Consider the following 26919-nt stretch of genomic DNA (forward strand, 5'->3'; position numbering starts at 1 on the left):
GGAAGGGAACTTGACAGCCACTGGACGGTCGGTCCATGACGAAGACACCAAGAGTCATCATTGCATTTAGGTACAGGGTGGTGGATGAGGAAGTGTCCAGCCAGCCCCTGTGTGTGTGTGTGTGTGTGTGTATACCTGGAAGACACTACGGGAGGAGAGTTGATCTCTTTGGATCCAAACCTCTCCAGACCTGCTGCCCTTCCCCAGTCACCCCTTCACACCCCCCAAACGCAACCCCACTGGGAATGACCCCCCCATCCACTCACCATACAGCCTCTTCACTGATAACAGACACAGGGTGAGGCAAGCAAGGAGGGAGGGATAATGTGGACCGGTTTGAATACAAGCCACATTCATTGAAACTAATGCTAGTTTTGTCTTGTCATTTTCTGCTCTGCCGACCAGCTGTCGCGTCTCTGGTCTACGTACTCCCCATCTGACGCCCCCGTTTGTAGGGTCTGATCATTCCCACCTGGTCCTCGAGACGTTTTCTTCTTCCGTTTTGGGCCCGCGCGCGCGCTCGCCTTTAAACCTACCACGCCCTCGTGTTGTGTGGCCGGGCTCTGCCAAGACGAAAATGACGCAAGACGTCTGTTGCCGAGACGAAAATGACGCAAAACATTTGCTGCTAAGACGAAAATGACGCAAGACGTTTGTTGCTAAGACGAAAATGACGCAAGACATTTGTTGCCAAGACGAAAATGACGCAAGACATTCGTTGCTAAGACGAAAATGACGCAAGACATTCGTTGCTAAGACGAAATTGACGCAAAGACATCAGGTGTTCTTCCTGAACGTGTGAACTATGGCATTGTAAGTTGCTGGGGAGGGAGGGGGGTGTATCGGGATGTGGGTGTACCTCTGTACACTGACAGTGTCAGAGATGGTGGCATAAAGTATACCATTGGTGGCAGCGGGTGGTGTCACACTGTACAGCGATACCGAGAGAGGGGGTGTCACACTCTGACACTGGGAAAATAATGGTGTCACACTTTAACAGTGGTAGAGATGGTGTCACACTTTAGCACGAACACTGGAAGAGATGGTGTCACACTTTAACACGAACGCTGGAAGAGATGGTGTCACACTTTAGCACGAATGCTGGGAGAGATGGTGTCACACTTAAGCACGAATGCTGGGAGAGATGGTGTCACACTTAAGCACGAACGCTGGAAGAGATGGTGTCACACTTAAGCACGAACGCTGGGAGAGATGGTGTCACACTTAAACACGAACGCACGCTGGAAGAGATGGTGTCACACTTAAACACGAACGCTGGGAGAGATGGTGTCACACTTAAACACGAACGCACGCTGGAAGAGATGGTGTCACACTTAAACACGAACGCACGCTGGAAGAGATGGTGTCACACTTAAACACGAACGCTGGGAGAAGTGGTGTCACACGTTACTCTAATAAACCATTCAGCGCAGCAGTAATATCAGGCTTAACACTAATGGAGAGAGAGAGAGAGAGAGAGAGAGAGAGAGAGAGAGAGAGAGAGAGAGAGTTAATTAAATTTCTCTTACAGTAAGGTAAAACTCGGCGATAATGTTCACATCAAAGGCAGCGTTTGTCCTCCAGGTCGTATCAAAAAGAAAAAAAAAAATGTTGATCAAGCAGTTTCCTGCCACACTACCCCAGCACCTGACTGAGCCTCACCCCTTCCCTCACAACCTCATTTTCCATCCACCCCTAACACTCCCTACCTCACCTTCCCTCACAACCTCATAAAACTCCTCACCACACTCCCTGGCAGTCACTCTCTAAGCAAGTCACCTTCCCTCACAACCTCATTTTCCATCCACCCTAACACTCCCTGGCAGTCATTCCTTACCCACCTCACCTTCCCTCACAACCTCATAAAACTCCTCACCACACTCCTTTGCAGTTACTCCCTTACCCCACCTCCCTCACCTTCCCTCACAACCTCATAAAACTCCTCACCACACTCCCTAGCAGTCAGTTCCTCCCGACCTCACACTCCTTGTCGACCCCACGCACACATTCCCACACAACGTTCTTCCCCCTCCTCTCTCTCACACACCCCCAGCCTGGCCACAGCCACTGAACAGTGCCCTCCAGTACCTAAAAGTGCCTAACGACTCCTGAACCACCCCCCCTTCCACCACCAGCCACGGAGAGCCAGACAATAGCAGTGACAGAGGGAGGACATCACAGCTCCTCTCTCTCTCTCTCTCTCTCTCTCTCTCTCTCTCTCTCTCTCTCTCTCTCTCTCTCTCTCTCTCTCTCTCTCTCTCTCTCTCTCCTGCTCCGGCAACTAGGATATACTTTGTGTGTGTGTGTGTGTGTGTGTGTGTGTGTGTGTGTGTGTGTGTGTGTGTGTGTGTGTGTGTTAGCGGTTCACACTTCCCCGCGAAGAGTTCCCTTCACCCAGGGTTGTTCCTCCTCCCCCCCCCCCCCCCCTTCTCCACGGGCGTCCTGCCCTTCGCCCTCACACTCTCACACTAACCCGGTGGTTCCCGCCTCCCTAGGTCTTACGAGCACCTGAGGAATCCACGAGTCCATCATCATCAGAGACAAATACTTCGGTTGGTCGTAACGTTTTTGACGACGTCTCGCGAGCATATATAGATTGAGCTGATATCCTATTCTTTTTCTGTCCACCTTCCACGTATATATGTATATATATTTCTGACGACTCCATCGTATTAGATGGTGCTTAGGGCGAACGCGGTAGGAGGAGCCAGTGTTGTATACGAGGCGGGGCGAGAGCTTCTCTCTCTCTCTCTCTCTCTCTCTCTCTCTCTCTCTCTCTCTCTCTCTCTCTCTCTCTCTCTCTCTCTCTCTCTCTGCCCCCTGTGGACCCGAAGGGGTTTTACACCACACGTCTTCCCCCTCTACCTCATTACTATCAACCTGTTCCTTTTCTCTTCCTCCTCGTGTCGTTTTCCCCCCACCCTTCGCCATAATTTTCCTCCTTGTCGTAATTTAGTTTTTGCATCTAATTTTCGTCCAGAAAAAAAAAAAAAAAAAAAAATTGGGCTATTCTTATTTTTCGCGAGTCATCATTCTTCGCTACGCTCATTGATTGCTGCATTGGCCAACTGACCAACCAACCCCACCAACCAACCCCACCAACCAACCCCACCAATCAACCCCACCAAACCCCAGAGAGGAAGAGAACCCCATAGCCTCGCTCGTCCGTGCAGGTGGGTCTTGTGTATCTCTCTCGTGTATGAACAGCCATCCAGAATATAGAAACTGATATCCAGCCAACATACACCTCCAATACCTTGTAACTGTCGACTAGAGAGATTTAATTTCCCAACCTCCACTCCAGATAAGAGAAGTCCTCATAACTGGGAAACAAAAATAGGATCTTTTAAAACTAAACAGATTCCCAATGCCTTTGAGAGTTGAAGATACTCCCAGGGACTCGCTTCGACAAGTCAGTGTGCCTCGCTTGCAGACTTTATACAACCTTTCCCTTCCGACGTTGGCTGTGTCCTGAGTCGTCCTTCCCCCCCTCACCATGGGTACCACTGTCTAAAAGACTCACCCACCGTGTCTGTGAGTACGTCAACTCAAGGCACAGTCCTCGGTCTCCATGGGTGGGTAGGTAGATATGTCCAACACCAAACATGGCTTGGGCTTGCTCATCTCTCGCCCCGCGTCGTGTTCACGTTTCTTTCTTACGCACCTCCGTTTTGATGTCCTCTTTTTTTTTTTTTCCCCCCCCTTCCCACTTATTCAATCCCTCCCTCTTTTACGCACGCAGAGACAATGGTTCTGGCAAGCTGGTGCGTTAGCCCTACGCGTCTATCATGTTAATTCAAGGAGCCTGACGCGGCCGCGTCAGAAGTGCCTCTTGCATCAGTTTCCTTCTCTGGATGTGAGGAGAAAGGATCGGTCGTGGGTGCATCTTAATATGATGGACACGTTTGTAGAATTCTGTAGCAACGTACATTGCAAGATTCACCATTGCGACGTGTGTGTGTGTGTGTGTGTGTGTGTGTGTGTGTGTGTGTGTGTGTGTGTGGGGTCAAGATTTACATACACCTTCATTTCTTCGCTGATCGTCTATCGGGGTCAGGTCGTGGCGTCACTTCGTCTTCGCTGCTGTGAAGCACAAACATTACGCGAAAGGATAAAAGGATTCAAAGTCCTCGTAGACTGACTCGTTTTTCTTTTTTTTTCCGCGTCAGGTGTTGTCTGTTGCGTATAAAGGTTGTCTGTTCTTGCGTGTCTGTGTCTGCCGTCTCGCTTCTAGGTTGTCTTGATATGCTGTCTGTTCTTGATTTGTCTGTTCCCGACCGTCTGTTCGAGGATCCTCTATTCCAGGCTGTCTGTATAGGTTGTCTAAATTGGCTTCTCTATGTACAGCTTCTTCCAAGAGATGGCGAGGATGTCTCTTGAGTAAGATCCCCGAAGACGAGAGACTGGGAACTGTGTTGTATCATCTCGAGGCTTACAGGAAACCAGGGAAGATTACCTCTGGTAGAGTCCATGAAACTGGACTAAACCAGCTCTGGAGGCTTCCAGGATACTAGACCAGACCAGCTCTGGAAGTTTCCAGGATACTAGACCAGACCAGCTCTAGAGGCTTCCAGAATTCCTACATGAGGGAAGCAGCGACGGGAACAAACGACTGAACCATCAAACAATAATGACTCTCCTTTCTCCTCATTCTGCTCCTACTTTTATGAGGTGATAATACAGGAGGGTAGGATTTGCAGCGGCCACTCGCTCGTGCCCCATCAATTTGTCACCAACGACTCAGGCGAGGTTCAATCTTATACGAGACAATGTATTCTTCTCACGTAACCTCCACACCCCCCCACCGTCTGATATTGTTTGGCAAGACTAATCTCAAGTAGGATTCGAACCCACCCACCTTCACCAACACCCACACATACCTCCTACATCCACTTCCCAGTACTTTCACCCCTCGAGTGACAGAACCCAAAACCCGTGTCGCAGTAACGACCCCGAACTACCTACCGCCTTAACTACGTAACCACCCGGTAATTTCATCTCAAAGGGGAAAAAAAGAAGAAGAAAATAAGGCGCGGGAGGGTCGTTGACCTGTGATGAAAGAGGTGGGAGGGAGGGTAGTACACTGACGGCTTGAGGGCAGGGGGTAAGTAATTCCGTCTTCCGGTTGTGTACCTCTCTCTCTCTCTCTCTCTCTCTCTCTCTCTCTCTCTCTCTCTCTCTCTCTCTCTCTCTCTCTCTCTCTTCCTTCTGTTGTCGTTCGCGTTTCCTGGGTCGCCTCTTGAGGTTAACGGAGTCAGTCACTCACTCACTCACTCACTCGTTGCCCCGCCGTGCTCTGGCATCACTGTCACCTTACCCAGCGACAGGGCGAGTGAATAGTGATGATGATGTTGGACAGCTCTTAGTAAGCTGTGACGTTGGGCAGTTCTAGTAAGCTGTGATGTTGGACAGCTCTAGAAAGCTGTGATGTTGGACAGCTCTGGTAAGTCTGCCTTTGAGACTCTAGGAGTCCTGTTTGAATTTCGTCTGAGCATTTGCCTCAATGAACGAAGGATTGATTCGTCCTTGGATAGAGCGCTGCTCCCTCACCTGGGGTGGTGGTTCTTCTACTACTACCTCTCCTGCACCCGTGCTTGGCAGACCGGGGTCGGAAGCGGTCCCACGTATGAACTCTCCCAGGCTATACCTTCCAAACTTGACGCGCTTGCCTTACGCCACAATGTTGGTTCACTTTCCCTCTCTTCTGTCGGTATTGCTTTGGATTTTGCGAGGTTTTGAGTTCACAGTCGTGCCTCTGTTGATGTTTCTAAGTCACTGCGACGCATCTGGTGATGTTATCCATCATACTGTCGAGTGTTCGACGATGTTTCGAAGTGCAGTGTGATGTTCTTTGGTCGTTTCTCCCGTTCGCAGCGATGTTCCCAGTTCATAACGATGTTTTGATGATGTGTTTTTTTTCATTTCACAGTGATGTTTCAGTGTTGCTTCCACCCCGCATCGATGCTCCTGTGTTTCTAGATCACTGTGTTGCTGGTGAATTGAACTAAGCGGTTTTGTGAATTATTGTGTTCCTAGCAAGTCAGAGTTTCTGGGGTGTTTCTGGTGGATCGTACGGAACGCTGATGGATTGTGTGGTTTTCGTGGTGGGCTGTGATTACTTGTGTGTGTGTGTGTGTGTGTGTGTGTGTGAACTTAAATGTTTGTTGCCCCGGGCATACGTGTGCTGCCCCAGCTGAAACTACGTGAGATTAAAAAGGTAAGATTACGAGCTTATCAAAATCATAAGATATACCACAGGGATTAATTTGAACTCGGTTGAACGTGGATCCATCTCATGGGAGGGAAGGGTACTGAAAGAAGAGGGAAAGATGAATGAAGAAAGGGAATTCCACATCTTCCCTGAACGAGGAAAGAAGGGAAAGGTCATCATAAAGGACCATCTTCGTATGGCCAGTCTTCACACAGAAGCTATGGGATGCAGCAGCCTGTCGCTTGCTTTTGGTCCAAGCCTTAGGAAATGGCTGAAGGTAGATGAAGATAACAGGAGAGTTTGTAAGGTAGAAAGGGGTTTTTTGATCCCACTCCGGCTATGAGAGAGGCGGAGGAAGAGTTACGCCATACCGGGGCGAATGACAGCTCTGATGATGATATGTCACAGCTGCTTACAAAGATAGATACATACAGCACCTTCACAACCCTCCCACTTTTCGGAGAGCAGGTGAGGCAACATTTGTCATGTGGGGGGGTGTCCATGCTAGGCTTAGAGGATATGGATAATACCAACTTCTTCGTCCTATGGCAGTGTTGAAGGGTAGTGTTTTAGAATTTGATTAGAGGAGAAAGACAGTAGGACTTTGTGAGACTTTGAAAGCGCTTAAAGTCGGAATAAAGTTTCGACTCTGTTAAGTTTAATCTGGTTGCCGCTTTCCCACCCGGAGACCCTTGCACAGGTGGCCAAGTATACGCGTCTCGTGGATTATTTTCCTTGTTAGACCACAGTCGCCCAGGTGTCTGTATTGTTAAACCACAGTCGTCAAGAGGTCTGTATTGTTAAACCACAGTCGCCCAGGGGTCTGTATTGTTAAACCACAGTCGTCAAGAGGTCTGTATTGTTAAACCACAGTCGCCCAGGAGTCTGCATTGTTAAACCACAGTCGTCCATGGGTCTGTAGCGTTAAACCACAATCGTCCAAGGGTCTGTAGCGTTAAACCACCGTCGCCCAGGGGTCTGTGTGATATTTCCGGCGAAGCCATACGCGTTCTGGTAGCTCAGGCAATCTACCTATTGAGATGTCACATGGAAGTTGCGTTAACGTACACAGCATCACATCACCCCCCCCCCCCACTACCACCACCTCCACCACCTCCACCACCACCACCTCCTCCTCCCGACCCTCTGTAGAACACGCCCTTGCGGAAGAACATGACCCGTCATCATAGAAGAGGAACAGCAAGTCATCATCACTACCAACCACCCACACCACCTCCACCTCCACCTCCTCCACCCTCCCACGCCCCACCTCTTGCTTATGCGATGCTGTCGATGTGTCACGCACGCCGTTTTCCGTCTTATTATTATCATTGTTATTTCCTCCTCCTCCTCCTCCTCCTCTTCCGTTGGTGTGTGTGTGTAAGTGTGTGTGTCACAGGGACCAACACAGAGAACGAGCCAGCAACAGCTAGCACCACCACCTGCCTCAGAGAGGCAGAACAGAGCTGGATATGACATGACTTTCATTTTCAAGGGAAAAGAAGTGGACTTGGCGAATCACACACACACACACACACACTGGTGTTGGTGGTGTAGCAGCGGCAGCGCTGTAACCCGAACTCTCTACCACATTGAGTAAGATGATCATAGGGGAAAAAAATTAGATATATATTAGGGATATTCCAGAAATAGACTTTTCTTTTCCTGTTTTTTTTCTTCGGACGTCTTGAGATCTTGTGGTATGCGATAGATAACTGGGGTTGTTGGACGTCTTGAGATCTTGTGGTATACGCGATAGATAACTGGGGTTGTTGGTCGTCTTGAGATCTTGTGGTATACGCGATAGATAACTGGGGTGTTGGTCAGGAGCAAAACTGACCCAAGAAGACGAAGAAGAACACGACGACAGGAACGGAACGCTAAGAAGGAGGAGGAATTGAGGGAGAGGAGAGACACACACTAACCCGTTTCCATAGGCGCACACCAGGCTCGGTGGAAGAGACACCCTGGCCATGTCTTGCAGTTTAACGATCGTTGGGGGAGGTTACATTATAGGGGAATGGGGCGATTACATTGGATCTTAAGGGCAACCCCATGGATTACATTGGCACACCTGAAGGAGGAACACCTGTACATTTTCGGCTGCGATTTGGACCACCGGGTTTTAGCACCTGTGTTGTTTGCGTGGTCGTCGTCGTCGGGAAACAAGGACTGGTAGATGTGACACACCATCTTGTGTGTGTGTGTGTGTGTGTGTGTGTGTGTGTTGCTTTGCGTAGTACGCATCGTGGGACAAACCCTTGTGTGTGTGTGTGTGTGTGTGTGTGTGTGTTGCTTTGCGTAGTACGCATCGTGGGACAAAGCCTTGTTTGTGTGTGTGTGTGTGTGTCTGTGTCTGTGTGTGTGCTCGCGCGCGCGCGTCTGTGTCGTAAGCATTGTTTGGCGTACGCTAACGTGTGTGTGTGTGTGTGTGTGTGTGTGTGTGTGTGTGTGTGTGTAGCTAAGAAGTGGTAGATATAGCCTATCTTGCGTACGTGCTTACGCGCGCACCTGTGTGTATGTTTATACGTCGGCTCTGGTAGACAGTGACGCAAGGCCTCTCTATTATCATCTGAGACCAAAAAAAAAAAAAGATATAAAGAATAGAAAAAAAAAAAAAAGGCCACCAAACCAAACGCCAGAGGCCCCGGTGGCGGCGCCCCGGTCGTAGATAGAAAGGCGTCGGAGGTAAAAGTGTCGGGGGGGCGGCGGGCGACGGGCTGGCCCAAGCCTCAGTGTAAGTAAGGCTCGAGGTATATATAAGGCGGGGTCGAACCGAGGCGGGCAGTCAGTCACTTCCAAGATGAACACCCAGGTAAGGTTTCCTCTGTGTGTCTGTGTGTGTGTGTGTCTGTGTCTCTCGTGGGGCCACGACCTCCTGGTGGTGACCTGCTCCTCCTGCTGGAGGGGTCGAATGGCTGGCTTCCTCGGCATGGTGGAGCTGGCTCGGTGCCTCTGCTTGGTGCAGCGTTGAACGCCAGGAGGTGTTTGATGGTGGATAGTGATGATGATCGGGGTATAGTGATGATAGTGATGATGGGTTGTGGTGCAGTGAGGGTCGTCTCGGTTGTGGTGGTGGAGGTGGTGGTAGTTGTGGTAGGGGGGGCTGGTTGTTGGTGGTGATGCTGGCGGTGGTTGTGATGTGGGCGAGCTCCGTTGTGTGTTGAAGTTGTGGTGGTGGTGAGTTGGTTGTGATGGTGACTGGTGGTGGTAAGTGGTGATAGTGAAGATAGTTATAATGGCGACAGTGATGGAGGTTGTGGCGGTGGTAGTTGACTGGTTGTGAGTGATGGTGGTTGTGATGGTAGTTGGCTGGTTGTGACTAGTGATTATAATGGCAGTAGGCTGGTTGTGATGGTGATAGTGATGGTGGTTGTGGTGGTAGTAGGCTGGTTAAGGTGGTAGTGGGCTGGTTGTGACGATGACAGTGATGATGGTTGTGGTGGTAGTAGGCTGGTTGTGACGGTGATAGTGGTTGTGGTGGTAGTTGTATCGGTGTGGTAATGAATTTCTTCTAATGGTGGCGTGAGTTGGTTGTGATTGAAACTGAAGCTGGTTGTGAAAGGTTATAACAGAGACATAACAACTCTTACATGCACCCACAAATATACATCGACACAAACACCCCAAACTCACATACACACACACACACACACACACACACACACACACACACACACACACACACATATATACACCCAGAAATACACAGACACAAACACCCTCGCTCACACATACTCACAAACACATGCAAACAATTGTATACAATAAGTGGAAAACTGGTATGAGAACGGTGAGAAGCGATGTGAGGAAATATCATTCACAGTAATGGAATAATTCATGACTGGAATTCATTAAGCGAGAATGGAGAGAGAGAGAGAGAGAGAGAGAGAGAGAGAGAGAGAGAGAGAGAGAGAGAGAGAGTGAGTGCCGGGAAATTGAATGTTTTCAGGACGAGGCTAGACTTGATTGCATTACTTGCTTTGTAATTACCCATTTGTATGGTAGTATGAGAGAGAGAGAGAGAGAGAGAGAGAGAGAGAGAGAGAGAGAGAGAGAGAGAGAGAGAACTCACACTCGTGGGGTCCTCCTTGTATAATTGAGGGGGCCGGGCAGTGAGAACATCTGTTCATTTCCCCTTCAGGTAATTTCAAGTGACTCATTGCAAGGCACGATTAGGTACGCACGTCACTCATTCCCCACAACATGTGTTTGGTCCCTCAACTTTACCCATTGCCCAAGTCCATTTGACTTCAAGTGCAATGTATTCTAAGTTCGCGTTGTCACCACCACAACGATTTTGGTAAGATTTTCTTTTTTTTACTTTAAACAAGCAGGTAAATATCACGTCTTTTCCAAAAATATATATGTATTTATGGTCATATAAATGGGTTGTGTCGTATAGTTCAAACGGGTTTTTTTTTAAAAGTATATATATTTGATGTCGGTCTCAAAGAATGATTCGGTTCGAAGAAATCGGTTAATAAAGATTGAGTTCTGGGTGACACAGCTGAATTCACCAGCCAGGGAAAGCGGATAAGGCAAGACGACAATAAATAATGACAGAAAATATTTCCCAACCCCGAGTGATCCGGTCACGGGCTTGCAGTACGTGGCAACTTACAGCCATCCGGGTTCGGTACCCAGAAAATCCGGTGGAAACAACTTTTATGCTTTTCAAATCAGTATTCCGAAACCCGCTTCGCGCGGTCTCATATTTTGCTTCATTTCCGTGTTCTTGATATGTGCATACCATGAATCTTAATTCCAGGCAATTTTAGCCACGGGGGAAAAAAAGAGAAAAAAGAAAAAAAAGAAATGAGTGGTGGAGACTACATTATGTCGGGGAGCTTCGGGCGTGTGATGCACACTCGCCATGATACTTACAATCTTTAAATGCACACCTTATTTGGTTCATAATAATAATAGCGTGTAAAATGAAAGTGTATCTGATACCAGTCTCCTCCACCAGTGGTGTCATTGGTATGTAATAAATGATAATATCACTCCACAATCAAATTAAGAGGCAGCACTTTCCCTGACGCACATTAGGCTCATGAGAATATATACATATATGTATAAAAACACCTCGAGACACACCACCGAGTACAGAGTTATAGATAATATCATACAATTTCACCCTCCCTTCCTCCCTCGCTCACTTCCCCCCCGACGACGTCACGCACGTCCAAACCACAAGATGTCAGTGGCCAGCCCCGTGTAGTAGATTGGTTTGAACGCGGTTTTGGACGTATTGTCGCCACAACTCTCTCTCTCTCTCTCTCTCTCTCTCTCTCTCTCTCTCTCTCTCTCTCTCTCTCTCTCTCCATCCTGTCCAAGAATATGACATCTACGTGTTGTGGGGTTTTTTATATGATTATACGTGCTTTTCAGGAAGTGTGTGCGTGAGGGGGCTTTGCCATCCGCCATCCGCTGTACCATATATATATATATATATATATATATATATATATATATAGTGTTCATGGTTCTGTCTGCCTTGCTCGCCTTAACCCCAGTGTGTCTCCTTGACCCGCGCGTCCTTCAGCTGCACTTGTATTTATTTACTTGTTGCAGACGCGGAGGAAAAAAAAAAAAAAAGAGAGAGATTTAGAAAGGAAAGGTGAAACGGGAGAAATATGATAACTGTGGTGATTGTGGCGGGCTATGTAACCTTATACATTGGTCTACTTACTGTGAAAATATCAGTTTGCAGGTGTAGGTTAGGTTAGGTTAGGTTAGGTTAGGTTAGGTTCTTTCTGGAGCTCGGTCATCATCATTTTAAGTCTCCAGGTTCTATAATAGCCTTAATTCCTAGATATGCAGGCTGTCTTAATTATTTTATCCCCCCTTGCAAGAACTGTTGTATGTATCGACGTTACCGATTACATGTAATTACACCGTCAATTCCCTCCCGTAATGTTAGATGTTTCTACTTAAGTTCATCTGTTTCGAGCGACCCGAGTCGTGTGTTAGAATCCGGGCAAGCGGGTGTCCGACCCTTGGTGCAGGCTTCACGTACACACTTCGAATTATTATTTTCTTTTTTCGGTGATGGATACCGTTCGAATGACGTCTCGAATTGACGACGTTACGATCCTTGAGCATGACGATATGGCCCTTAAGCACGACGAAGGTGCTGGAGGTGGTTTCCGCCTCTGAGCACGACGGTACGAATCTTATTTTTTTTTTTAAAGTAAGCCGTTGTGACTGTAGCACGACTTTACGACCCTTTGGATACGACGAGGTCGGTCCTTTGAATCCGACCCTCAAGGGTTAGTTACGTCGTGGGTCGTACCGTCGTGTTGAAGGAACGCAAGTTCGTCCTCAAGGGATTAGGAAAGACCAAAGATCAGTTTATTCTAACTTCAGCCATAAAATGTGAGATTTGCGACGTTCCCTTCGTCAAAGGACGAATGGCGCGATAAAATTCAGCTCGCCATTTTCTGCACCTTTCACACAGCGGGTTTTGGGGCTGATGTGTTGCAAAGTACGTAATGTAGAATTTAGATTTATTTCAGCAGCTGATGCGAGTGGGATTTTATTCAGCAACTGAGCTGGTGAGTGCAAATATATAGTTGAGTGTACCTGTTATTATTCAACAAGTTTGGGCCGTGATGAGTGTAGGTGTTTTAAGTGAATGTATCCTTGCCGAGTGTAGGTACAACACACTGAGTGTAGCGGTGATATAAAGATGAGGTGTACAGTGAGTGTAGAGGTATACAGTGAGTGTACGTACAGTGATGAGTTTAGAGGTATACAGTGAGTGTACGGTGGTGATGAGTGTGAGAATACAGTGAGTGTAGAGGTATACAGTGAGTGTACGTACAGTGATGAGTTTAGAGGTATACAGTGAGTGTACGGTGGTGATGAGTGTGGGAATACAGTGAGTGTAGAGGTATACAGTGAGTGTACGGTGGTGATGAGTGTGGGAATACAGTGAGTGTAGGGATCAATAAGGATGTATGGCAGTGTTCCAGGAGGGAGGGAGGGGGGGGGGGGAAAGGAGGGAGTGGCCGGGGGAGGGAAGGGCTTGGGGAGAGGGGGGGACGACACCAACTCTTGGCCCGCACTGCTCGTCCAGCATCACAGGTAGTGGGTGACGACGAAGCTTCTACCTCCACTACCACCACCACCACCACTTGCTATTTCGTCGGCCCAACGTTAAACGACTGATCTGTATCGCAGTATTTAAGTTCCTGTACTCATGACATCCTCAGCTGTAACTTATGTATCCTTGTATTCACAACCGTTGATTCGTGTAGGTTGTGGGTTGTAGACAGCAGCAGGCGCCCCAGGGGTTTCGAATACCCTCCTCCTTGACTTAGAAGTGTTGAAGCGATGCCCGGAGCTGTTTCACACCCTCAGTGCAAGACACCCGACTAGGTTTTTAAGATCTCCCAACATGCTCCATAAACCTCTTCATCTCCCTTGTGTTTGTTCTTCGCACCCTTTCATATCTTGACAGTCATCGTATGATAAAAGCCATGACTTTATCTCTGAGACTCGGTTTAAGTACTCATTCAACAGCTCAACATTCCCTTTTTATATTTCCCTCCTTTTTCGTCGTGTGACACGGCCTCAATGAGGTGTTTTCTTCATGGCTTTCATAGTAACTATGACATACCATGATATCCTAAACTGTCATCAATGTACCATGACATATACCTCCCCCTATATCATAGTAACCCCTCAGGTATCACCTAGTCATCTTGATATCCCACAGCTGATCAACCCTATCCCTCAGCAGTCGACCATATACCATCGTCTGATCAACCCTATCCCTCAGCTGATCAACCCTATCCCTCAGCTGATCAACCCTATCCCTCAGCTGATCAACCCTATCCCTCAGCTGATCAACTCTATCCCTCAGCTGATCAACCCTATCCCTCAGCTGATCAACTCTATCCCTCAGCTGATCAACCCTATGCCTCAGCTGATCAACCCTATCCCTCAGCTGATCAACCCTATCCCTCAGCTGATCAACTCTATCCCTCAGCTGATCAACCCTATGCCTCAGCTGATCAACCCTATCCCTCAGCAGTCGACCATATACCATCGTCTCCTTGGCTCTTAGTGTCTTCATGATCCTTACCTCCGATCCATCGCGTCCCATGCGGAAGTACGTACAGCAAGTCCCACGAGGGACGTAAGAGAGTACGTAGGAGGGTGAATGAATGTGGCGGTGGTGTTGCCCTGACCCTATGACGGAGGGAGGCCCCCACCCCCCTGATTGTTATCGGCCAGCGGGTCGCGGGTCGCTGGCAGATGGCCAAGAGTGGCCAGTATTCATCAGCAGATGGCCAAGGGTGGGCAGTATTCATCATCCGATGGCCAAGGGTGGGCAGTATTCATCAGCAGATGGCCAAGGGTGGGCAGTATTCATTATCCGATGGCCAAATGTGGGCAGTGTTCATCAGCAGATGGCCAAGGGTGAGAAAAAGATGGCCAGGTCCTCACTCTATAAACCCACACTGGCCTGCCCTAGCACTGCCGTGTCCCCACACTGGCCTGCCCTAGCACTGCCGTGCCCCCACACTGTCCTGCCCTAGCACTGCCGCGCCCCCACACTGTCCTGCCCTAGCGCTGCCGTGCCCCCACACTGGCCTGCCCTAGCACTGCCGTGCCCCCACACTGGCCTGCCCTAGCACTGCCGTGCCCCCACACTGGCCTGCCCTAGCACTGCCGTGTCCCCACACTGGCCTGCCCTAGCACTGCCGTGCCCCCACACTGGCCTGCCCTAGCACTGCCGTGCCCCCACACTGGCCTGCCCTAGCACTGCCGTGCCCCCACACTGGCCTGCCCTAGCACTGCCGTGCCCCCACACTGTCCTGCCCTAGCACTGCCGTGCCCCCACACTGGCCTGCCCTAGCACTGCCGTGCCCCCACACTGTCCTGCCCTAGCACTGCCGCGCCCCCACACTGTCCTGCCCTAGCACTGCCGTGCCCCCACACTGGCCTGCCCTAGCACTGCCGTGCCCCCACACTGGCCTGCCCTAGCACTGCCGCGCCCCCACACTGGCCTGCCCTAGCACTGCCGTGCCCCCACACTGGCCTGCCCTAGCACTGCCGTGTCCCCACACTGGCCTGCCCTAGCACTGCCGTGCCCCCACACTGGCCTGCCCTAGCACTGCCGTGCCCCCACACTGGCCTGCCCTAGCACTGCCGTGCCCCCACACTGGCCTGCCTCACACTGTTGACCCCCCTTGCGTGGGAGCAGCATAAAGCCATGTCAACACAGCGGGACCTGATCATACTTGTTTTTTTCTTTTTTCTTGTTCTCCGAACCGGTTCTTTGAGGAGTTCTTGCAGTCACTACTTTCACCTTTGTACTACCATTACTTTTTACTCGGGTTTTTTTTTTTCCTCCTTTCATTTGCTTTTGGTGGTTGAGTGGCTGGAAGTGTGGAGACACACACACACACACACACACACACACACACACACACACACACACACATTGGTGCGTGGATGACGTATATGTGTGTGAATGCGCGTCTGCGCGCCAACCTGGGTTGAACATCCTAGTGAAAGGTTTTGAATTTGGACTCTCTCTCTCTCTCTCTCTCTCTCTCTCTCTCTCTCTCTCTCTCTCTCTCTCTCTCTCTCTCTCTCTCTCTCTCTCTCTCTCAAGGAACTGCCGGAAGAAATCACGCATGAAAGAGACAAGACATGGCCTGCCCTCGAGGGGGAGGCAATGAGTTGAACGTGCTGGTAGCTGCAGTTGCCCTCCCTCCCTCCGCCGCCCGCCGACGCCGCCCGAGATGTCGCTGGCCCTCACGTTGAAAAGGCGGGGAGAAACTTCTTTCTTTTTTCTTTCCCGACATCATCGTACATCTTGGCGGCGCCACTGTCTCCGCTGCTGCTTGCCAAACTGCCTCAAGAGAGAGGCAATGGCTTTTTTGAAAATGAACGTCTTGACGTAACTTTAAATGTTTATCTTGAGTTCTGAGCGGATCAAGGAAGGAGACTTGTAGTTTGGTCGTTAGGCCAGGGCATCAAGGAGGGAGACTTGTAGTTAGGTGGTTACGCCAGGGCATCAAGGAGGGAGACTTGTAGTTTGGTCGTTAGGCCAGGGCATCAAGGAGGGAGACTTGTAGTTAGGTGGTTACGCCAGGGCATCAACGAGGGAGATTTGTAGTTAGGTGGTTACGCCAGGGCATCAACGAAGGAGACTTGTAGTTAGGTGGTTACGCCAGGGCATCAAGGAGGGAGACTTGTAGTTAGGTGGTTACGTCAGGGCATCAACGAAGGAGATTTGTAGTTAGGTGGTTACGCCAGGGCATCAAGGAGGGAGACTTGTAGTTAGGTGGTTACGCCAGGGCATCAACGAAGGAGATTTGTAGTTAGGTGGTTACGCCAGGGCATCAAGGAGGGAGACTTGTAGTTAGGTGGTTACGCCAGGGCATCAACGAAGGAGATTTAACGTCGTTACGCCTGCGCACATAGGAACGTTTTTTTACGTATATGAGGGAACGGATCATGACGCCCAAGGATAGGCTGGCCCGAAGGCGATCGGTGTTATGGTGTGTTCGTACAGCCATTCGATATCTTTCTTTCAAACTATTCGCCATTTCCCGCATCAGCAAGGTAGCGGTAAGAATAGAGGACTGGGCCTCTGAGGGAATATCCTCACCTGGCCCCCTTCTCTGTTCCATCTTTTGGAAAAATTAAAAAAGATAGAGAGGGGAGGATTTCCAGCCACCCGCTCCCTCCCCTTTTAGTCGCCTTCTACGACACGCAGGGAATACGTGGGAAGTATTCTTTCTCCCCTATCCCCAGGGATATATATATATATATATATATATATATATATATATATATATATATATATATAGGCCGACCACCAGTCGACTACTCACAGTAAAAACTTGGACTTTATTATCATGAACCACAATTTGATTAGCTTTCTTTTTTTTCTTTTATTTTTTTTTTAGTGACTTGGTTTATAGTAGTCATTTACCTACAGTTTTACTACAGTCGGTGATCTACAGTTTTGCTACAGTCTGTCACTACAGTTTAGCTGCAGTAACCTGTAGTTTTACTACAGTAAGTCACTACAGTTTTGTTACAGTAACCTATAGCTTCACTACAGTCATTCACTACAGTTTTGCTACAGTAACCTGTAGCTTTACTACAGTTTTGCTACAGTCAGTAACTAGTTTTGCTACAGTAACCTGTAGTTTTACTACAGTCAGTAACTACAGTTCTACTGCAGTCAATAATCTACAGTTTTACCACAGTCAATAATCTACAGTTTTACCACAGTCAGTAACCTACAGTTTTACCACAGTCAGTAACCTACAGTTTTACCACAGTCAGTAACCTACAGTTTTACCACAGTCAATAATCTACAGTTTTACCACAGTCAATAATCTACAGTTTTACCACAGTCAGTAATCTACAGTTTTACCACAGTCAATAACCAAGTGTTTTGCGAGTCAATAAAGTATTATTTTCATGAGCCTATAAGGTCTTTCTCCCTGTGTAGGTTCCGTTAGCCCTCCAACCTTAACTTCCCTCCACCATTTGTGTTAACAGGAAATTATCATCCTCCTACACGCAACAATCTCTCTCTCTCTCTCTCTCTCTCTCTCTCTCTCTCTCTCTCTCTCTCTCTCTCTCTCTCTCTCTCTCGTGCCGTACATACGGGCGGATTGGCGTTGGCGGGGGAAAAAAAAAAACCCTAGTCACAAAGGGACGAGGGAGGGAAGCGGGGGGGGAACCAAGTCACGAAGAGGGGAAAAAAAAACCTAGTCACGAGGAGGAAAAAGGAAAAAAACCTAGTCACAAGAGGGGCAAAAACCTAGTCACAAGAGGGGCAAAAACCTAGTCACAAGTGGGGCAAAAACCTAGTCACAAGGGGGGGCAAAAACCTAGTCACAAGAGGGGCAAAAACCTAGTCACAAGAGGGGCAAAAACCTAGTCACAAGAGGGGCAAAAACCTAGTCACAAGAGGGGCAAAAACCTAGTCACAAGGGGGGGCAAAAACCTAGTCACAAGAGGGGCAAAAACCTAGTCACAAGGGGGGGCAAAAACCTAGTCACAAGAGGGGCAAAAACCTAGTCACAAGAGGGGCAAAAACCTAGTCACAAGGGGGGGAAAAAAACTTAGTCACGAATCCGCCTCGGTGGCCAGGCTCGGTCGTGATCTCCGCAGAAGGACTTTCCTGAAGGCGTTGACCCCGACGGGTAACCAAACCACCTGTAGTGCGTGGGCTTGCGTGTATTACCTTGGGTCGCAGACTAGAGGGGGTAGCGCGTGCGTGCGGTGAGGGAGGGAGGTTCCTGGAGTGAGAGGATGGGTTGTGGTGTTGTCCGTGTTGGGGGTGGTGGGTTACAGTGGCATTGATGAAGGGGACAGGTTAAGGGGGGGATGGTTGCTGACGGAGGGGGGGGGGGGTGGAGTATAGAACAGGGACAATAGATTACAGTGAGGCCAAGAGTTTGCACCGTATCAATCATTTGCATAATTTACGTTAGTTTATTATCATCGTTGGCTGAAAATTCCTGCGAGTCCACGGGGAAAATAAGACACGGTAAGTTCCAAGTGCACTTTCATGTAATAATCACATCATATATATATATATATATATATATATATATATATATATATATATATATATATATATATATCAACTGACTTATATTTCTCTCTTGTGTCTCCCCTGATAATGTGATTATTACACGAAAGTGCACTTGGGAACTTATCGTGTTTCATTTTCCCCGTGGACTCATAGGAATATATATATATATATATATATATATATATATATATATATATATATATATATATATATATATATATATATATCCTTGAGTGTCGTTTTCTCGCATCACACAGTAAACAGACGACGCAAATTTGTCTTGTACTTTCTAATGTGGCGGCAGGTAATGCTGATGTGTGTGTGTGTGTGTGTGTGTGTGTCATGGTGCTTGAATGCTGCCAGTTAATATTTCCGCGCTGGCGAAGACTGACTGCCCGTTCGTTCTCATGCCGGTGCGAACGGCGAGGGACCTTTTAGTTTACATTTGTTTTAGGTGTATTACAAGATTTACTCCTTCCCAGGGATGTTACGCGAGTAAAGGAGAAAGGTATATCATTCACCGCGACGAGAGACAGATTTTGTCCGAGGAATTTGGCAATGAGATCGCGGAGTCAGCCATTCACGACGCTGCCTCACTGTGACGCCATCAAGTGACGTCATAAGAAACCAGTCATTCAGAATATATCTGAGTGACGTCGAAGCTGTTCATATCAAGTGGGATTTAGCGTTCAATTTTTTTTTTTCTCTCTCTCTCTCCTCACGTCGAGTTAAAAAAAAAAAAAAACTGCTTTCGTTTTTTCGCTGGATTTTCTACATTTTCGAGACTTCTTTTTTGATTTGGTTAATGGCTCTACCAGTAATAGATTATTGTCTGAGCCATCTGTCTGGCTCAGCGTTTGTAACCCATTCGCTATTTTAAGTCATGCATGCCTACTAGACTGGTGATGGGTGACTGTCTCCAGTCTTAACAGTCGCTGAATACTCTAGCAAGGCGCCATGCCTCTTGAGTTGTGCTGGAAAGTATATTTTCCAGTTTCCAGTACAGGTTTTAAGATGCCTCTTCAACTTACTGCAGTATAGGGTAAGTCTAAGGTTCCAGACCTGGTTCTATAGGGTGTACTAGCCCTCTGTACCCCTGGTGTACCCATGGTACACCAGCCTCCAGTGCCCTTGGCTAGTAGAGGGTACACTAACCATATGTACACAGATAGCCGAGTGCGTGTCGACCATCGTCAGCACTGTGGACAAGATGTAGCTACATATCCCAGTGATTTACATGAATTTTTTTTGTTTTGTTTTAACCTGTGAATAAGGATTGTCTAACCTTCTTCACCTTCACAACTCATATCTTAATGTTGTTGGTGTACTTCACCTTCACAACCCATGTCTTAATGTTGTTGGTGTACTTCACCTTCATATCCCATGTTGTTGGTGTAGGAGCCAAACATCTTCCCACCTTTAGAATTATTTGGGAAGTTACGTCTTTTTGTCATCTGAGGTCAAAGGCCCCACGTACATACAGAGGTGAGGTAGGGTCTGATGGTGGTAAAAGGTGGTTTTGGCACCACAGGAGTGAAAGTTGTCATCCACAGTTGTACGCTGAAGGCCTGCGCAGTTGTTTAACCTAGGATGGGGGTCGCTTGTTATTTATAATCCTGCGTTAACGCAAGTGTGGTGGATAGGTGTGGTAAGTATGGTTGGGCAGGAGGAGTTTAGTAGGTGTTGTTTTGAGAGAGAGAGAGAGAGAGAGAGAGAGAGAGAGAGAGAGAGAGAGAGAGAGAGAGAGAGACGTTCCTCCTCACCATCTCGTCTACTGCAGGTCGGGGAAGCAGACTCGTAGAGTCTCTCACAGCCACGATGAGGTGATCGTGGAGCATGACGGTACGAGCCTGGTGTAGAATAATGATGGTCTGGCCATTCTGACACCTGTCCTTTAAAAAAAAAAGAGAAGGAAGAGGTTCAGGCCTGCTAGCTCGGCCCTTATGCGAGGTGCGTCGTTCGGTCAGTAGTGAGTGGCAGTTTGGCTAACACAGACATGCCTTTCCGGTCGTTGCAGGTGCTCTCAGCGGCGGTTATGGTGGCGCTCCTGGCTGCGTCGGCCACGGGGAAGCCAGACGCCCACAAGGGCGGCAAGGGAGGCGGAGGGTACGGCGACGACCACGGCCACGGCGGCGGGTACGTGGCCTACCAGACGGAGCTGAGGTACAAGCCGGTGGAGACGACGAAGCCCGTGGTGGTCCACAAGCCCGTGGTGGAGCACCACCCGTACTACGTCAAGAAGCCCATTGTCATCCACCCGGCGCCTCAGCCCATCCTCGTCCACAAGCCCGTCGTCCACCACGTCCAGGAGTGGAAGCTGGTCACCGTGCCCAAAACCACGTACCAGCCCGTGTGGGTGCACAAGATCCCCGTCAACAGCGGCAAGGGCAAGGGCAAGGGCAAGGGCTTCGGGTTCTTCGGAGGCGGAAAGGGTAAGGGAGGAGGAGGAGGAGACGAGTACTGATGTGGTTGTTCTGGTGGTAGCCTGACCTCCCTGGCTCGTAGGAGGTGCCACTCCCGAGAGCCTGTCCAGCTATAGGGACGAGTCTCACCACCATCATCAGTTCCTCTACATCAAAGACACGACGGCGGGTCGCTTCACGGACGGTGCGTCCTTTCGTGTCGTCTTGTGCTGTCGTCCGTGGGTGTAGGGGCACCCTTCTGTCACCCATGATAGTCTTGGCGCCTTCTGTCACCTATGACAGTCTTGGCGCCTTCTGTCACCCATGACAGTCTTGGCGCCTTCTGTCACCCATGATAGTAGGGGAGGAGGCAACTTGGCACCTTCTGTCACCCACTGGAGTAGCCCAGGCCCACCTTTTATTGTTGTTGTTCATAATTTTTTGTTACCATTAAGAATTTCACGACTTCTCAGCCTCTCTCGGCTTCCATATATATATATATATTGTGTACATAGTAACATACCTCATTCTTGTTCTTTTTTTTACTTATGTTTCTCAATAAAACGATATGAAAACTATGGACTATTGACTGTTATCCACTTGAATATGAATCCTCTAGAGTGTGCCGGAGATTTAACCTAACCTGCTTCACACATCCTCGCTCTTTTCTCTCGTGGATTCCATCATGTATTCTCTCATTCCTATGATTTTTCAAGTGTTTGCAACACACTTTATCTCTCACATCTATCTAGTCTCTTTTCTTCCACTGTTTGCAGAACATGTTCCTCTGCATCAAGCCTGCTTCACCTCTCCCATTACGCTGCTACTGTAGGAATATGTGTTCCCACATCCTCGTTCTTGTTAATTTCCTGATGAGCCATCTCCTTTTATGATGCTTCCCTGTCTCTTATGGAGGATCCATTATGCTTACGTTATCACACCCATTCCATAAGGCTCCTCGCCTCTCACCTTAACCAAGCCATTCCACTGATTCGAGGACGACTTTAGAATCGCTCAGTTCCATTTCCTCAGATAAGGAGACACTGGCGATCCATAAACTAAATTTGAGCTAAACACGTGTGTATCTCTCTTGCAACATTTTATCCTCCATGTAAAGGTGAGTTTTTTTTCACAATGACCATGATGTAGCGCTTATCTCCCTTAATGCTTCTCATCCAGGTATCCTAATCTTAATTCGAGCGGGGCTTCCCTGTTCAATTCCTTCATCCTTGATAAGATATTCCTGTAGTTTACTGCTAGCCATATGACAGTCGTAGTTTAATCTGGTGTTGCTATTCGCGATCTGTATCGTCATTTATTCGTGATGTCTTTATCTATATATGTGTTTAATTAATGTCATATCCTCTCCAGGTTCTTGTCGTAATCTTGCATGCTTCGTGTTGTATGTATGTATGTATAGCATTATCCACAGATGTATTCCATGTATGATTCGAGTTCCTTTCGCAAGTCGCTCCCATGCGGTCAGAAGAAACTGTGTGGCCTTAAAATTAAGATCCCTGGAGGACAAGCGTTAGTTAGTTAGAGAAGTTTTTGAGAGGCAACTCTCATGTGGTTCACGTGTTCAATGCTGTACTTCCTGTAGGGGGTATGTTAGAGAACATTGTGGCAGACGAAAGATAGCTCTCTCTCTCTCTCTCTCTCTCTCTCTCTCTCTCTCTCTCTCTCTCTCTCTCTCTCTCTCTCTCTCTCTTAGCTTGAATATACCACAAAACGTCCACACAAAAAGCCCCATGAACAAACGACACGCCCCCAGGACACTCACCAGATTTGGGGACAAGATAAAGGATTCCTCAGCATCCTTTACCAGCAAGTCATCCGCGCCACACCTCAACTACGCTTCAAGCAATCAAACACAAATGGAAAGAAAACTTGCAAACCACACACAGGACAGACCATACTGAATAATCACCGGTCGCATAACGACTACAAACATTCAGCATTTGTACAATGAAGCAAAAAAAAAAAAAGGGGCTTCCAACACAGTTCCGCTTCAGTTTACTTACTTTTTCTCAATATATTCATCACTTATTTCTTTACAGTAGCACTAGACTTTCCCTTCCCTTCCAGACCACTATGTACCAACCCCATCCACCAAATATAAAAAAGAAATTACTCCTGCATTGCAGTAATATATATACTTACAAATCCACCCCCTTTCCCTCCCCCAACAAACGCGACATTAACAGAATATATATACACACCATAAATGACTGGACAAGCACCAAACAACAGACCCTTCCAAACACGTCTATACACCCCAGGCAGGTGAGACGTACGCTTTCTCGTCTGCGTCCAACGCTTTCTCGTCTACGTCCTACGCAACAGACGCGGCTTCAACATATACATGTTGCAACCTCAAAACTATTTACTCCACGGTTGTCGTGTTCTCGCCCCAACAAAGGCACACACGCATTTTACCACGTTTCTCGACGTACGGTCCAGCCTGGTGGACGAGGATGGCTTCCTTGGCGCTGTCGAAGCACCAGATATGGGTAATCTGAGGCAGAAAGTATATATATATATATATATATATATATATATATATATATATAGATAGATAGATAGATAGATAGATAGATAGATAGATAGGTAAATAGATGGATAGATAGACTATTACATATATACATAGATTGGATAGATAGATATGTATACACCCTAAAGATACGGTAAAACATTTTCAAAGACACTGTCAGTCATATATATATATATACTTGCTCGTTTTCCTCCCAGTTTTGATAGTCATCAATTTCTGATACATTTGTAAACTAATTAGTTCCAGGGGAAAAAAAAAAAGAATGAGAAGGAAATAATCAAATCACCAATTTAACTGCAATTAGACAGTAATAAATATGTCCAATATGACAGGGCATTTGAGGTCAGGCTCGTCACATCGTCCCTTTCAAATTAAATTGCCGCTCCGGCTGTCGGGTCTGGAGGAAGGAAGCGACGCCAATCACCGGCCGGAGTGGGACAGGCAGGAGAAGCATTTTGCGAAGCTGAGGGACACACACACACACACACACACACACACACACACACGTGTGAACAAAACGAAGGTGTAATTGGATGATGGTGATGGTGCTGGGAGAAATGTGTATGTGTGTGTGTGTGGTGGGGGGGGGGATGGGATGTGCTGGACGGAGTCGTTGGTAAACATGTGATTGTCCAAAACATGTTTTGGACAATCACATGTTTACCAAATGACGTCCTAGCTTCGTCTCTTCGATGTATATCAATTGACTGTTATATTTCTCTCTTGTGTCTCCCCTGATGATGTGATTATTACACGAAAGTGCACTTGGGAACTTTTCGTGTTTCATTTTCCCCGTGGACTCATAGGAATATTTTTTCCGGATTTTCTACTTTTTTTGAGCTTCTTTTTTGTTTTGGGTTTAAATGGCTCTACCATAAAGATTTTGTTAAACCATCGTCGGCCAGCGTTTGTAACCCTTTCGCTATTTTAAGTCATGCATGCCTACAGACGGGTGATGGGTACGTCTCCAGTTTTAAACAGTCGCTAAATCTCAGCAAGGCCCCATGCCTTTTGAGTTTGCGGAAAGTATTTTTTTCCATTTCCATACGGGTTTTAAGATGCCTTAAACTTACGCAGTATAGGGAAAGTCTAAGGTCCAGACCTGTTCAAAGGGGTGTACTACCCTCGTACCCCTGGTACCCGGTACACCAGCCCCAGTCCCGGGCTAGTAGAGGGTACACAACCCTATGTACACAGATAGCCGAGTGCGTGTCGACCATCGTCAGCACTGGGACAAGATGTGCACTTTCCCAGTGATTTACATGAATTTTTTTTTGTTTTTAAACCCTTTAAAAGGATTGTCTAAACCCTTCTTCACCTTAACTCATATCTTAATGTTTTTGGGGTACTTCACCTTTTTTTATATCCCATGTTTTGGTGTAGGAGCCAAACTCTTCCCCCCTTTTGTATTTGGGGAAATTTCGCTTTTGTCAAATTTAAGTCAAAGGCCCACGTACATACAGAGGTGAGTAGGGTCTGAGGGGGTAAAAGGGGTTTGGCACCACAGGAGTGAAAGTTTCATCCACATTTTACCTGAAGGCCTGCGCAGTTGTTTACCTAGATGGGGTTTTCCTGTTTTTTATAATCCTGCGTTAACGCAAGGGGGGGTGGGTAGGTGTGGTAAGTATGGTTGGGCGAGGGGTTTTTGTAGGTGTTGTTTTGGGGAGAAAAGAGAGAGAGAAGAAAAAGAGAAAAGAGAGAGAGAAAGAAGAAGAAGAGAACTTCCCCTCACCATCCGTCTACTGCGGGCGGGAAACAGACTCGTAGAGTCTCCCAACCCCCGATGAGGTGATCGTGGGGGCAGACGTACGGGCCCGGGTAGAATAAAAGATGTCTGGCCATTTTGACACCTGCCCCTTTTTAAAAAAAAAAAGAAGGAAAGTTCAGGCCTGCTAGCCGGCCCTTAGCGAGGGGCGTCGTTTGTCAGTAGTGATGCAGTTTGGCTAACACAGACATGCCTTTCCGGTCGTTGCAGGTGCTCCACGGCGGTTATGGGGCGCTCCCGGGGCGTCGGCCAGGGAACCAGACGCCCACAAGGGCGGCAAGGGAGGCGGAGGGGACGGGGACACCACGGGCCCCGGGGGCGGGGACGTGCCTACCAGACGGAGCTGAGGTACAAGCCGGGGAGAACAACCCCGGGGTTTGGCCACAAGCCCGTGGTGGAGCACCACCCGTAACGTCAAGAAGCCCTTTGTCATCCCCCCGGCCCCAGCCCACCTCGCCCCACAAGCCCGTCTCCACCACGTCCGGGAGGGAACGGGTCCCGTGCCCAAAACCACGTACCAGCCCGTGGGGGTGCACAAATCCCCGTCAACAGGGCGGCAAAAGGGCAAGGGCAAGGGCTTGGGGTTTCTTCGGGGGCGGAAAGGGAAAGGGGGGGGAGGAAGACATACTGATGTGTTTGTTCTGGGGGAGCCTGACCCCCTGTCGTAGGAGGTGCCACCCCGAGAGCCTCCCCACTTTAGGGACGAGTCTCCCCACCATCATCGTTCCCTACATAAAAGACACACGGGGGGTCGCTTCACGGACGTGCGTCCTTTCGTGTCGTCTTGTGCTGTCGTCCGGGGGTGTGGGGGCCCCTTTCGTCACCCATATAGTCTTGGGGGCGCCTTCTTCACCTATGACAGTCTTGGGCGCCTTCTTCACCCATGACAGTCTTGGCCCCTTTTTCTGTCCCCCATGAAGTGGGGGAGGAGGCAATTTGGGCCCCTTTCTGTCACCCACGGGAGTACCCGGCCCCCCTTTTTTTGTTTTGTTCATAATTTTTTTTTACCATAAGAATTTCACGACTTCTCACCTCTCTGGGCTTCCATAAAATATTATATAGTGTACTAGTAACATCCCTCATTCTTGTTTTTTTTTTTATTTAGTTTCTCAATAAAACGTATGAAACAGGGACTATTGACTTTTTATCCATTTGAATATGAATCCTCTAAGTGTGCCGGGAGTTTTTAACCTAACCGCTTCACACATCCTCGCCTTTTCTCTCTATTCCATCATGTTTTCCTCATTCTATTTTTTTTCGGTTTTAAAACACTTCCTCACACTACTATTCTTTTCTTCCATTTTTGCGAACATTTCCTCGCACAAGCCTGCTTCACCTCTCCCATTACGCTGCTACTGTAGGAAATGGTTTTTCCCACACCTCGTTCTTTTAAATTTCCTA

General features: G+C 48.1%; 1 protein-coding gene and 1 long non-coding RNA gene across 2 annotated transcripts; both read left to right on the forward strand.

Annotated features, from left to right (window-relative positions):
• The first annotated feature begins 8918 nt into the window (after window positions 1-8918).
• LOC139746946 (uncharacterized) lies at window positions 8919-21775 on the forward strand. Its single transcript, XM_071658642.1, has 2 exons — window positions 8919-9026; window positions 20815-21775. Exons 1-2 carry the CDS (start codon window positions 9015-9017, stop codon window positions 21259-21261), a joined length of 459 nt encoding a protein of 152 aa, XP_071514743.1. The 5' UTR covers window positions 8919-9014; the 3' UTR covers window positions 21262-21775.
• On the forward strand, window positions 10521-15837 carry LOC139746947 (uncharacterized). The gene is made up of 2 exons (XR_011712272.1): window positions 10521-13056; window positions 13110-15837. It is a non-coding gene; the product is annotated as an uncharacterized lncRNA (long non-coding RNA).
• Window positions 21776-26919: the final 5144 nt, after the last annotated feature.

Source organism: Panulirus ornatus, chromosome 66 (genome assembly GCF_036320965.1).
Source record: "Panulirus ornatus isolate Po-2019 chromosome 66, ASM3632096v1, whole genome shotgun sequence".
Classification (NCBI taxonomy): Eukaryota; Metazoa; Arthropoda; class Malacostraca; order Decapoda; family Palinuridae; genus Panulirus; species Panulirus ornatus.